This window comes from Neofelis nebulosa, chromosome 2 (genome assembly GCF_028018385.1).
Source record: "Neofelis nebulosa isolate mNeoNeb1 chromosome 2, mNeoNeb1.pri, whole genome shotgun sequence".
NCBI classification, from domain to species: domain Eukaryota; kingdom Metazoa; phylum Chordata; class Mammalia; order Carnivora; family Felidae; genus Neofelis; species Neofelis nebulosa.
Window position 1 is genome coordinate 200,660,830 of NC_080783.1, and position 13,118 is coordinate 200,673,947.

A 13,118-nucleotide genomic window follows, 5' to 3' on the forward strand; every position below is an offset into this window, starting at 1 on the left:
GGAATAAGAGCTCCTCCTCCTCTGATTCACATTAGACTGTGATATGAGTGAGAAATAAACTATACTGTTAAGCACTGAGCTTTGGGGATTGCTTGTTACAGCTGCCACCCTGACTGATACAAGTAGTTACTAAACTAGTTACCATTTTTACTCTGAGGAAATGTACCTGTTATTCTCTAACGGCCATTCTCTAGGGCTTGCTTTGGTCATCTGGGCCAGTGGTTTTCAAACTGGGGTGGAAGGGCATTTGGGATGAGACTGTAGATCTTATGGCCTCCACTGCTCCCTGGTCAGTGACACCCTCACCCAATTGGCCACCCATATCCCTTTAAGCCAGTCATCCATACGCTCCTGGCCAGCTGCTACATCCCCATAGATCAACCCTCCACCATCCCATTCATAAATTTCTGTTGGCCAGCAACCCATCTGACCACTGACCAGTCATCCATTGTCACAATAGTCAACCATTCATGTCCAATTGGTTGACTACGCACCCTCTCACTAGCCAGCCACCCACACTTTGATCAGCAGTCCACACCTCTACTGGTATGGAGCCAACTACATCCACTCTAGTAAGTGGCCTGCATACCCACAGGGGCCCCCATGCTGCCTTTTGTGGTCAGGGGCTGTACCAAAGCTTCCTCACTCACTCACCCCGGGGGCGGGTCACGGCCATGACCATGATGGGTACACCAACACCTGAGGCCAGGACCCAGATGCAGATGTTGATCAGCTTGGCCTTGGCAGGTGTGCGGAAGTCCAGGGCCTTGACAGGGTGGCAGACAGCAATATAGCGGTCGACACTCATCATGGTGAGTGTGAAGATGCTGGTGAACATGTTGTAGTAGTCAATGGAGAGCACAACCTTGCAGAGCAGTTCTCCAAAGGGCCATGTCTCCATCAGGTACTTGGCACTCTGGAAGGGCAGTGTGCTGGTGGCCAGTGCATCTGCCAGGGCCAGGTTGAAGATATAGATGTTGGTGGCTGTCTTCATCTTAGTGTACCTTAAAAGGAAGTGCATGTGTAATTGTCCCCATTTCACAGATTTCAGTTTCACATGAGACTCAGAGGAAATGATTTGCCCAAAGTCACACACAGAAGGTCAGTGGCAGAGGTGGGACTAGAACCCTAAACACTCTGACTCAGCATCACTCCTTCTCACTATAACAGATGCAAAAGGATTTCTCTGGCTGTGGGTGACTTTGGCAGAAAGTATTTTAGGAAAAAATCCTTTGTCATCTGAGGGGTACTAAGCAACATGGTTAAACACAAAACTGGGCTCCAGAGGAAAACAGGTCTAGGTTCTAACCCTGCTTCTACTAGTTATAAACAGAGGGACTCTGGGCTGGTAATTTGAACTCTCTAAGCCTCAGAGTCTGTAAATTGTAAAAAGGGGGTGATGCTTTTACCAACCTCATAGAGTTCATAGGTCACACAGCACGTATCCCTGAGCCCAAAGCATGCAAGCGCTCACTATCTGATAGTTATTATTCTTCATATGTGAACAATGAAGCTGGGGACTATACCAGAGTGACCTGACCCTCTGGCTTCTTCCACTGACCTTTTGGAAATATGACTGGCCAGCTCTGAGGAAGGGACTCTGCCTAGCAGACTGGCTGGGGCCTTGGACCTCCTGGGATGCCCTGTATGGTGGACCAGGGCTCCCCGTCCTTCCTGTGGTTCCTTCCAGACCTTCTTATCCCCATGCAGCTGGACTCACCCATACATCCAACCCAAGGCATGAGCCCCAGCATCCAAGCCAGATGTCTGCAACTAAGCCTTCCTGCACCTGAAACATCCCTCCATGATCTACGCTGCCATGCAGCTGCCTGCACCACAGCTGCCCGCTTGTTTGGCCTACATTTCCGTCATGGCCCTCTCTGTACCAGGGCCTGTGGTGGGCACAGGACATCCTGGGGAGGGGGGGAGCGGGGGCTGCATACACTGAAATACTGTCCCAGTGCAATGTGATTGGCGCAGAAACACACAGGTACACCGAGGCAGGGAATAGGACTTCTTTCATGCCCCTAGAGTGATCTGAGAAACCCAGAGAAGAGTTGCACGAATGACTCCTCAAATTTCAGAGCAGGAAGAGCCCTTGAGAGATTGAGGGAAAGTGATTTTATGCAAGTATGGTCCAAGGACTCCGTTCAGAATTCCTAGAAGTACAGACTTGGACCCCACCTCAGACCTACTAAAATCTGAATCTATGGCACCCAGGCCTAGCAATCTTCATCTGTTTTTTTTTTAAAGTAAGCTCTAGGCCCAACGTGGGGCTTGAACTCACAACCCCGATATCAAAAGTCACATCACATGTTCTACCATGTGAGCCAGCCAGGTGTCCCAGAAATCTTTAACAAGCACCACCCACAAGTGATTCTTATGGGCTCTAAAGTTTGAAAAACACCACGTGGCCTAAAGCCCATCTTGAGAAAAGACAGGGAAACTGAAGCCCAGGGAGGGGTCATGGCTCACCCAAGATCACACAGCCACAGTGGCAGAGCCAAGGCGAGAACTTAGACCGCCTGACTCCCAGACCAGTGCTCTCTTTCCACTCTGCCCCAAAGGTGGAACCACACTGCCTGCGTCCACCCCTCTAGAAACCCCCTGCTACCACGCTGGCCCTGGGTACCCAGGACACCGTTGTGGCAACTGTGAGAACGTGCAATGAATGCACACTGAGTGCCCCCAATGTGTTTTAAATGACTGAATTAATTCGTATCAGAGAAATCTCTTCCTTCATGAAGGGACTGATTTTTTTTCAGTTAAAAAAAAAAAAAAATGGACTCTCTCATTGTCCTCCAGGGCCAGCATCTGTCTCACTCCCTCCCCGAATAGCTGTCATTTGCCCCAGGGCTGGAGAGGCAGAAAGTTTTGCTCAGAGACAGCAGAATTGCAAGTCTCGGGAAGCCTGTCTTCAGCGGGGTGCGGGATCACAGCTGTGTGGGAGGCGGTCTCAACCCCACAGCTGACTCGTCTAATTTCGCTTCTTTTACGCAGAACAATTAGCGGCTGTTCTTTGCCTGCTATTTTGATTTGTGAGGATCCTTCAATTCCCAGAGGGGGCTGGGATGCTGGGAAGTGGGTGATGAAGCTGCTGTAGCTGGTCCAGGCAGGGCTTAGTGGCACCGCACTGACTGCTGGGCAGAGCCCCAGAGGCTCCCGTCCTAACCAGTGTCCCCACATCCTCCTCAACTAACCGACTGCCAAGCCTGGCCCTACTGGCCTCCTGGGACAAATCATGCCGTTCTCCTGCTCTCAACCCCCCCCCCCCCAGGAGCTCCCTGGGGTTCTCTCCGTATTCCATGAACTGGTTCTTACCACCTCTCAGGGCCTCGGCTCCCAGAACTTTCCCCTTGCCAGATGTTCCCCGCCCCCACCCCATTGGCCTCTCTGCGGTTCCTTGGGGGCACAGCAAGCCCATTCCCACCTCAGGTCCTCTGGACTGCTCTTCCTTCGGCCTGGAACCCCACATTTTGCATGACTTGCTCCTTCCCTTAATTCAGGACTCTATTCGAATGTCACCTCCACAGAGAGGCCACGCCTGGCCGCCCTGTCTAAATACCCCTCTCCCCACCATCTCTCCGTCTCCTTAAACTGCTTCATTTTTCTTTGTAGCATGAGCCACCACCTGACTTATACTTCTTTTCTCTCCGTTTGCCTCTCTCACCCATGTAATCTCCCCGAAAGGCAGGGGACTTGGTCCATTTTGTTCCCTGCTGCATGGCTGGGCATACCAATAGCACCTGGCAAACAGCAGGCCCTTGATAGACATTTGTTTGTGTGCAGGTCTTAGTCCAGGCTCTCACGGAGACCATGCAGCCTCCTCCCTCCCCCACAATTCATCGTCCAGGTAAGTCAGGGTGCTCACTACAAAAGTAGATTTGCTCAGAATACTCTATGGCTTATTACTCTTCCACGACTCTCCATTGCCATCTGGATGAAAATCAGACCCCTCAGACTGGCATTCCAATGGGGTAGACTCCTTCCCCATAGTGCCTTCCATGTCCCACCAGATCTGTAGTTCCTCAGATGCCCAGTCTAGCATGTCCTTCCTGCTAAGGAAAGCCACTGCAATGGTTTGGTGGGAATCCTTCCAACACACACACACACACACACACACACACACACACACACACACATATTTTTATAAAATTTTATCTTTGCCAATGTAATGCAATTACAAATTACTTTGTGTAAAAAAGTCATATAGTACTATAAATGAAAACAGGTTCCTAACTCCTCTTTCCTGCTCCCCAGAGGCAACATTTTTAATATGTTTAATTATTCTTCTAGTGATTATCTCCATAATTCTAAGTAATATGCATAGTTGGCTATTTCTTAATTTATCAGTTTTAGACAGTATGTGTTGAAGTTTGTATCAGTTAAGCCAGGCTACACAGCAGTAACAAATATTTCAGTGGCTTCACACAATAATAAGTTTATTTCTTATCCTTTCAGAGTCCATGCAGTGTCTCCAGGACAGCTATATTCCATAAGGCAATGCCAGTTCGTTTCAGACTTGTGGCTCTGCCATCTTAACCCAAGTCCTCCTTGATTAACACAGAGGGAAAAGAAACAGCTGCAGGTGACTGACCAGAACTAGTCACGTGGCCCCACCCAATGACAAGGGGTTGAGAAGTACAGTCTTCTATGTGCCCAGAAGCAAGGAAAACCAGATATTAGTGAATACTAGTAATTTCCTCCACAACCCCTAATACACTAGATGAGTATTAATTCTCTTACACTACCCAGCTCCATTTCCTGTCTCCATCTGTTCAATATAGTTTTATCACAACTTCTAAATTTTTAGTTAATTTAAAATCTGGGGTATAATATCTCTTTTTTGGGGTTTACATTCTTACTACTTTATAGATATTGCCCATTGCTGAACCAAATGGTATACTATAATTAAGTTTATTTCTCTGTACATATTTTTGGTTTTCCTGGAGTTGACAATTGCCTATTTTTTCCTCATTTGCTTAGTTCTACGTACATATCGTGAAATCTCCTCAAACATTCCAGCAGACTTGTAAAATGCTTTTTCTACACAGTCACATAATCTATCAGTTCCTTTTGTTTTGCTAGTGACTCACCTCCTGGAATCTTCCTCCTCCCTTTTAATTTGGGACTAGTTGCTTTCTAGGCCAGCTGCATAGCTGTCCTCCTGTGCTGAAGAGCCTGATTCCTGGTTTTCAAGTCTTTTCTATCTTGGATTATGCCCTCATTTTAGTGAAACACCTCTTCTAGTCACTTCCTAAGAAAGGACACATAGGAAGTAAAATTTTCTACCCTTTTTATACCCATTTACACATGTCTGAGAATGTCTTTATTCTATCCTCACTTCTGATTTGACTGTATATGGAACAGTAAGTTGGAAATAGTTTTCCACCAGAATTTTGAAGGCATGGCTCCCTCATCTTCTAGCTTCAAGTGTTGCCACTGAGGTATCTGAAACCATTCTGATTCTTGGTGATGTGTATATAATCTGTTCTCTCCACCTTCAAAACATTTAGGGTCTTCTCTTTATCACTGGTATTCTGATATCTTGTAATGAGATGCCTTAGGGTGGTTGTTTTTCATTTGCATTGGTCCCTCTCATTCTGAAGATTTATGTCCTTCAATATGAAATATCCTCACTTCATATCTTTGATAATTAACTCCCTTCTGCTTTCCCTGGAATCCCTAGAAAATTGTCAGTCAGATATTGGGCCTCTTGATTGATCCTTTAATTTTCTTATCTTTCCTATTTTCCATCTCTTTGTCTTTTTGGTACATCCTCTGGGAAATTTACTTTTCATTACCTCTCAACCTTTCTATTGACTTTTTTATTTTATTTTGGCTCTCATGTTTTATTTTCCCAGTGTCATTTCTCTTTCTTTTATTATTTCTTTTTTATATAGCATTTATAGCATCCTATTTCATGGATACAATATCTTCTCTTATCTCTCTGAGGATACTAATAATTTCTGTTTTGTATTTTCTTCTGCTCACTGCACTATTTGCTTCAAACATTTCTATTTATTTGTCTACTTTGGCCTTCCTTTTTTATCCTGGAGACTTCCTTCAAATATCTAGTGATATGTGACTAAGGTTGATCTTTGAGTAAAGCACTACATAACTAATTGGCAGCTGTGTGTGTGTGTGTGTGTGTGTGTGTGTGTGTGTGTGTGCACATGCGCACATGTGTGCATGTGTGCATCAGTGTGGGGCTCCTGTCAACTGCTGCGCCTCACTGTAGGGGGACTAAGCAGAAACCAAGCTTTTATATTGGGAAACATCTAAATATCAATGTCAGCATGTCTCTTCTCTGGGACCTTGAGAAAAAGTCTTCTAACCTCCTGCCTGGGGAGCATACTTCTGGCTGTCAGGATTATGGTAGCAGAGCTGGAGAGGAAGTCTGTGGATCCCCCACTTTCCATTTGGTACCTCACTCTGATCCTTTCTGTGTCTGCTGGGCCCAAGTTCAGAGTTCCTCCAGCTTAACTTGAGGCAAAAACCCTTAACCTCCTGCAGAGTGGAGCATTAGTCACCTGAGTGTGCAGGATACAAGAGTGGGGGGCCTAAGGGTCTCAATGCTCCCTCTATAGATAATCCATCCCCTGTGCCTGTTTTCAGTCATATACCTCACCCCTGCTCAGCCTGGCACTACCCTTCGAATTGCTCTGCATCATCCAAATAGGTGTTGACATCTCTTCAGGAACATAAACTGAGGCACAAGAGATGAAGTGACTTGCCCACAGTCACATGACCAGTAAGGAGTAGAGCTGGTATTTAATTCATGCAGTCTAGTGCCAACATGTGGTAATGACTTTTTTATACTGCCCTTTAGTGCATGTTACCTTCCTTCCTGCCCCCCTCCCCTGCCCAGAGTTAGTGAAAAAGTCAAGGAATGTGAACTCACTACAGGTTCAGGTTTGTTCACTCTTCCAACAGGTAGATTATTGATTAATAATCAAGCATCTGGTATGTTCCAGGCACTGAATAAGGAATACAGGAGTGAGGATGACAGTCTAGTTTCTTGAAATTTATGGTCTCGGGGAGGAGACAGACATTAAACAAATTGCTGCACTGATTAATGTACAGTTTCTCACTATTATGGCTCTACCATGAAGAATAAGAACAGGGTATGGTCATGGACACTACCCAGAGGGAGTGTGAGGGGGGTTTGTGGAAGGAATCTGGCTTCGATTGGAAGGTCAACAGTGGCTTCTCTGAGAATGTGTGCTATGAACTGAATTATAAGAGACACTTGAGGGGCGCCTGGGTGGCGCAGTCGGTTCAGCGTCCGACTTCAGCCAGGTCACGATCTCGCGGTCTGTGAGTTCGAGCCCCGCGTCAGGCTCTGGGCTGATGGCTCAGAGCCTGGAGGCTGTTTCCGATTCTGTGTCTCCCTCTCTCTCTCTCTGCCCCTCCCCCGTTCATGCTCTGTCTCTCTCTGTCCCAAAAATAAATAAAAAAAATAAAAAAAATAAAAAAATAAAAGTTGAAAAAAAAAAAAGAGACACTTGAGAGCTTGCTCCTCTCTCCCTCTCCTTCCCCTGCCCTCTCTTCTTGCCAAATGAGGACACAGCAAGAAAGTGGCCACCTAGAAGCCAGAAAAAGAGCTCTCATCAGAAACTGACCACGCTGGCACCTTCATCTCCCATTTTCAGCTTCCTGAACTGTGAGAAAATAAATTTCTGTTGTTTAGGCCGACCAGTCTATGGTATTTTGTTATGGCAGTTTGAGCTGATTAAGACAAGGTGACATTTCTACCAGGTTGGAAAGAACAAGGAGTCAGCCATGTGAAGATAAGGAGGTAGGTTGTTTTAGGCAGAAAGAACAGCATGTGTAAAGGCCCTGTGGCAGCAAAAAGCTCAATGAGCTGCAGGAAAGATCAGAAATTAAGTGTGACTAAATGGCAGTAAGCCCAAGAGGAAGCAACAGAAGATGTAGCAGGAAGTCAGCAGAAGTCAAGTCATGCACAGCAGGAAGTTTGGATTTTATTCTGAGTGCAACAGGAAGCCACTGGAGATTTTAAGCGAGAGTGATGTGGTTTGATTTGTGCGTGTTTCTTAAAAGATCACTTCGACTACTGTGTGGAGGCTAGATGAAGGGAAGAGCAAGACTGGGTGAGAGACTGAACTTTCTAGAAAGATAAATCATTTACTGCCCCACCCCTGAAAACCCTACTGTTGGTGTCTAATTTTTTTTCCTATTTCAAAAAGCTGTAGATATGACATTAGATCCTTACCTTATGCCATATAAAAAATTAACTCAATGGATGAAAGACTGGGCACCTGGGTGGCTCAGTTGGTTAAGCATCCAACTGTTGATTTCAGCTCAGGTCATGATTGCATGGTTCATGAATTTGGGCCCCGCATCAGGCTCTGCTCTGATAGTGCAGAGCCTGCTTGGTATTCTCCCTTTCTCTCTCTCTCTCTCTCTCTCTCTCTCTCTCTCTGTGCCGCTTCCCTGCTCATGCATGCATTCTCTCTCTCCCTCTCTAAATAAATAAGTAAATAAATAAATTAATTAATTAATTAATTAATTAACTAACTAACTAAAAAAATGGATGAAAGACTTAAATGTAAGAGCTAAAACTATAAAGCTCTTAGAAGAAAATATAGGAGGAAAAGCTACATGATGCTGGATTTGGCAATGATTTCTTGGATATGACACCAAAATCACAGGCAATAAAAGAAAAACAGGTAAACTGGACTGCATTCAAATTAAACAACTTGATGCATCAAAGGATGCTATCAATAGAATGAAAAGGTCCCACACAGACTGAGAGAAAATATTTGTAAATCACATACCTGATAAGGGCTTAATATGCAACATATATAAAGAACTTCTACAACTCAATCCTTCAAAAAAAAAACAAACAAACAAACAACTGGTTTAAAAATTGGGCAAAAAACTTGCAAAAAATGCAAAAACTTGCAAAAAAACAACTGGATTAAAAACTTGGGCAAAAATAGACATTTCTCTAAAGATATCAAAATGACCAATAAGCACATGAAAAGATGCCCAACATCATTAATCACCAGGAAAATGCAAATCAAAACCACAATAAGATACCACTTGATACCTATTAGGATGACTACTATTAAAAAAAACAAACAAACAAAAACAAAAACAGAGGGATGTCTGGGTGGGTCAGTCAGTTAAGAGTCCGACTTTGGCTCAGGTCAGGATCTCACAGTTTGTGAGTTCGAGCCCTGAGGTGGGCTCTCTGCTGTCAGCACAGAGACCGCTTCAGATCCTCTGGCCCTCTCTCTCTGCCCCTCCTCAAAAATAAACATTAAAAAAAATGTCAAGTGTTGACAAGGATGTGGAGAAATTGGTACACTGTTTGTGGGAATATAAAATGGTGTAGCCACTGTGGGAAAACAGCAATAGTGATTCCTTAAAACACCTGAAAACAGAATTGCCATATGGTCCAGCAATTCCACTTCTGGGTACATACCCAAAGCATTAAAACAGGGTCTCCAAGAGGTATCTATATACATTCAAAGTAGCACATTCATAATAGCCAAAAGGTGGAAACAACCCAAGTATCTATTGACAAATGAATGGATAAACAAGATGTGGTCTATACATACAACAGAACATTCCTTTTTAAGGAAGAAAATTCTGACGCATGCTACAACATGCATGAACCTTGAGGACACTGTACCGAGTGAAATAAGCCAGTGACAAAAGGGCATAAACCTCTGTGACTCCACTCATAATGAGGCACTTAGAGTAGTCAGATTCATAGAGCCGGAAAGTGGTTATCAGGAGCTGGGGGAGGGGGGGGGTCTTATTTAATGGGGAGGGAGTTTCAGTTTGGGAAGATGAAAAAGTTCTGGAGACGGATGGTGAAAATGGCTGCACAACAATGTGAATGTACTTAACGTACTTACAATTCGTTAAAATGGTGAATTTTATGTTACTTGTATTTTACCATAATTTTAAAAAAGTGAATCATAGAGTGCTGTTATTGTGTCTGTTTTCTAAGTTTAAGAGTGTGGTATGGGAATCCTTTAGATCTTGGTTTATTACTTCACCTCTCTGAACCTGTGTCCTTGTTGGCAATTTCAGCGTAACTGGCTTTTTAGGAGCAACACATGTGAAAGTATCTAGCTTACTGGCTGGCGTGTAGACAAGAACTGACAGCCCTTGGGGTTCTTTTTCCCCTCATACTATTCTGCTTTTTTCTCATAAGGTTCCCATTGGGTCCACCTCTGGGGGTGAGGATAGTAAGCCTGGCAAACCTCTACTGACTGTAAGATGCCCTGGGAAATCCTTTGCTTTTCTTCTAAGTCAAAACCCTCCATTAGGTCATCTTGAATTACACAGCTGCTAGGGGAGTTTGCTCTCTACAAAGAAGGATAATGATCTAGTTTCTCAGTCCTCAGTGAAGCCCCCTTTCTACGAAGCACGGAGTGGCCGGCCACGTTCATTCCACAGCCTTAAACCCATTCCATCATTTGTCGGACAAGCCCCATTGGCAGGGAAGATCATCACCACCTCAACCTGATGGAGACCGGGTGTGCTCTGTGCCTGAAGCACATTGTCCATACATGCTCCTGCACCTCTGGAGAGCTGCACTTCTCAGCTGACAAACCCCTAGTAAGAATTTTCACCCCCGGGGAAAGCCACGCACTTGGTTAGAGTGGCTGCTATCTTAGTGCCTGGTGCTCAGAAGGTTAAAACACTCCCTCCTTCGTGCAAGGCCTGCATGGGACGGGTCTGACAGCTTTGGGTCGGTTGTTTGTGTTCTTTAAGCAATATTCTCTGTGTGTCTTTTCCTTCATGGGCCAGGCACCATGCCAAACCAGTGACTGCATGACTTCATTTCCTTCTCACTGCAGCCCTGAGTGCTAATTCCGTCCTCACTCCACAGATGAGCTAAGATGGACGGCTCGCCCAAAGTCACGCAGCTCAAAAGTGCCAGCAATGGGATGCAGCCTTAGATCTGGTCTCTGCACTTTGCTGTTCACTGTCCCCCAGCCTCCCTGCCACCTGCACTAGCTCATCAAACAGTAGCCAGGGAGAGGGGCCCAGCCTGGAGGCCAAGACCAAGTGGAGTAAACATCTGGACGTGGGCTAGCTCCACAGCGTCCTGTTTTTCACACATTCCTGCACCCTGCTATGGTCTGGGGGTGTGGAGACAATCTGCTCACAGTCCGGGTCGGGTTGGGAGAGACAAACCCACGAACCTCAGAACAATGTCATAGGCACAATGGCGACACATGAGGAAGAGAGGTCAATTCAGAACTAAACGTACACCTCTGGTCACAAGGGGGTGGCAACCAGCATTTACAGACAAGCACAATGTGCCGGGCATGATTTTACATACTCTGTACACCTGAGTTTTGTTTCTTTTTTTTTTTTTTTAATCTTTATTTTTGAGAGACAGACAGATTGAGAGCAGGGGAGGGACAGAGAAAGAGACCCAGAATGTGAAGCAAGCTCCAGGCTCCCAGCTGTCAGCACTGAGCATGACGCAGGGCTCAAACTCACGAACCTTGAGTTTATGACCTGAGCCAAAGTTGGGCACTTAACCAACTGAGCCACCCAGGTGCCCCCCCTCTTTTTTTTTTTTTTCTTTTTTTACTAGATAATAAACATTTATTGGACACAGAAGATGTTCCAGGCATGGGGAAAACATTTTCCATCATTTAGTCCTCCCAACACCCCCACAGGGTAGAAAGTATTTATTATTCTCAATTAACAGAGGGCAGTAAAGGAGCAAGGTTGAGAGTCAGAAAGAGACTGAGTGGAGATTCAAATGGAGTGCTTTTCCCTGAAAACCCGGCACCTTCATTTTAACTTTGGTTTCAGCTTCTCTCCCATGGACCCAAAATACTCTGTGCCCCCCTCACATACTCTTGTTGACAATTAAAATATAAGCTCTCTAAAGGCATGGTGTTTCTCATGCTCACCACTATGTACCTAGAACCTACAGCAGTTCCTAGTACAAATAATAATGTGCTCAAAACCCATTTGTCAATGAAATAAATGTCATTGTGTGTCTTCCACACTAGACTGGGGCATCCTTCAGGCAGGAACTGTGTCCCCTCCATGCGGTATCCCAGGTCTCAGCACAGGGCCAGGTCAGAGGAGACACAGGGTTTACTGGAGGAGGCCCAGTGGGACGGAGGAGTCCAGGTGCCTAATCTTTGAAAGGAACCAGCCACAGACTGAAGAGCTCACACTGAGCCAATTCTTCCTCCCCACCTCCTCCTCACTTCTATCCTCAACCCAGACCAACCCAGGTTCCCTGAAGGACACCTGAGCCTGACCCTGTTTGCCCTGAATCTGAAGTGACTCAGATCTGCCGTGGCGAAGGGAAATGTCAGACCATTTATCCAAAGCAGCTAATTTGTTTCTAACTAAACGGAGGGGTATTTTCTCCACTTAAGACACCACAGCCCATGGGGATCAAAGTGGGGGCAAGAGACCTGAAAAGAAAAACAATAACAGCAACAAGGTAGGAGCACCACCCTCAGTCCGATCCAACCTTGTGGCACCTGAGGGACAAATCAAACAAAATGGCTTCAGCCTAGATCAAAACACATTTGGTTCCAAACAGCATGGTTTGCTGGAGTATTTAGAATCAATTTTGTTCCAAATGCTTTTTGAGATCTCAAAAATAATAGCTGCTCACTATAAAATGTTCAAATAATACAGAAATCATTTAATAAAGAAAAATTAAAACCACTATTAACATTACAGACCATTGTTACAGGTAACTTGCAAACACTCATACCTTGTTTTATATAAATGGGATCTTGCTCTAATACTGTTACATAACCTGTTTCTTTCTCTCAAAAGTATGCTGTGACCATCTCTCTATATCCATAGATACAAATTAATATAATTTTTGATGACGGACTGTTATTCTAACCCAGAGGTCAACAGACTTTTTCTGTAAAGGGCCAGAGGGTAAATATTGTAGGCTTTCAGGCCACATAAGATCTCTGTTGCATATTCTTGTTTTGTTCTTTTACAACCCTTTCAAAGCATAAAAACTGTTTTTAGCTCAAGGACCACAGAAAAACAGACTGCAGGCTGGGTCTAGTCTCACTTATGGACACTGAAGCTCCTGCATGAAATAATTTAATAAATTCCCTATTGAAAGA

The 13,118-nt window shown here is 44.9% G+C and overlaps 1 protein-coding gene across 1 annotated transcript in view; it reads right to left on the minus strand.

The window, feature by feature from the left end:
* Positions 1–13,118, minus strand: part of OPRD1 (opioid receptor delta 1) — a 32,367-nt gene that overhangs the window by 2,406 nt on the left and 16,843 nt on the right. Inside the window, exon 2 of the mRNA XM_058718366.1 lies at positions 655–1,004. Coding sequence (XP_058574349.1) covers positions 655–1,004 — 350 coding nt within the window. The remainder of the gene's footprint in view (positions 1–654; positions 1,005–13,118) is intronic.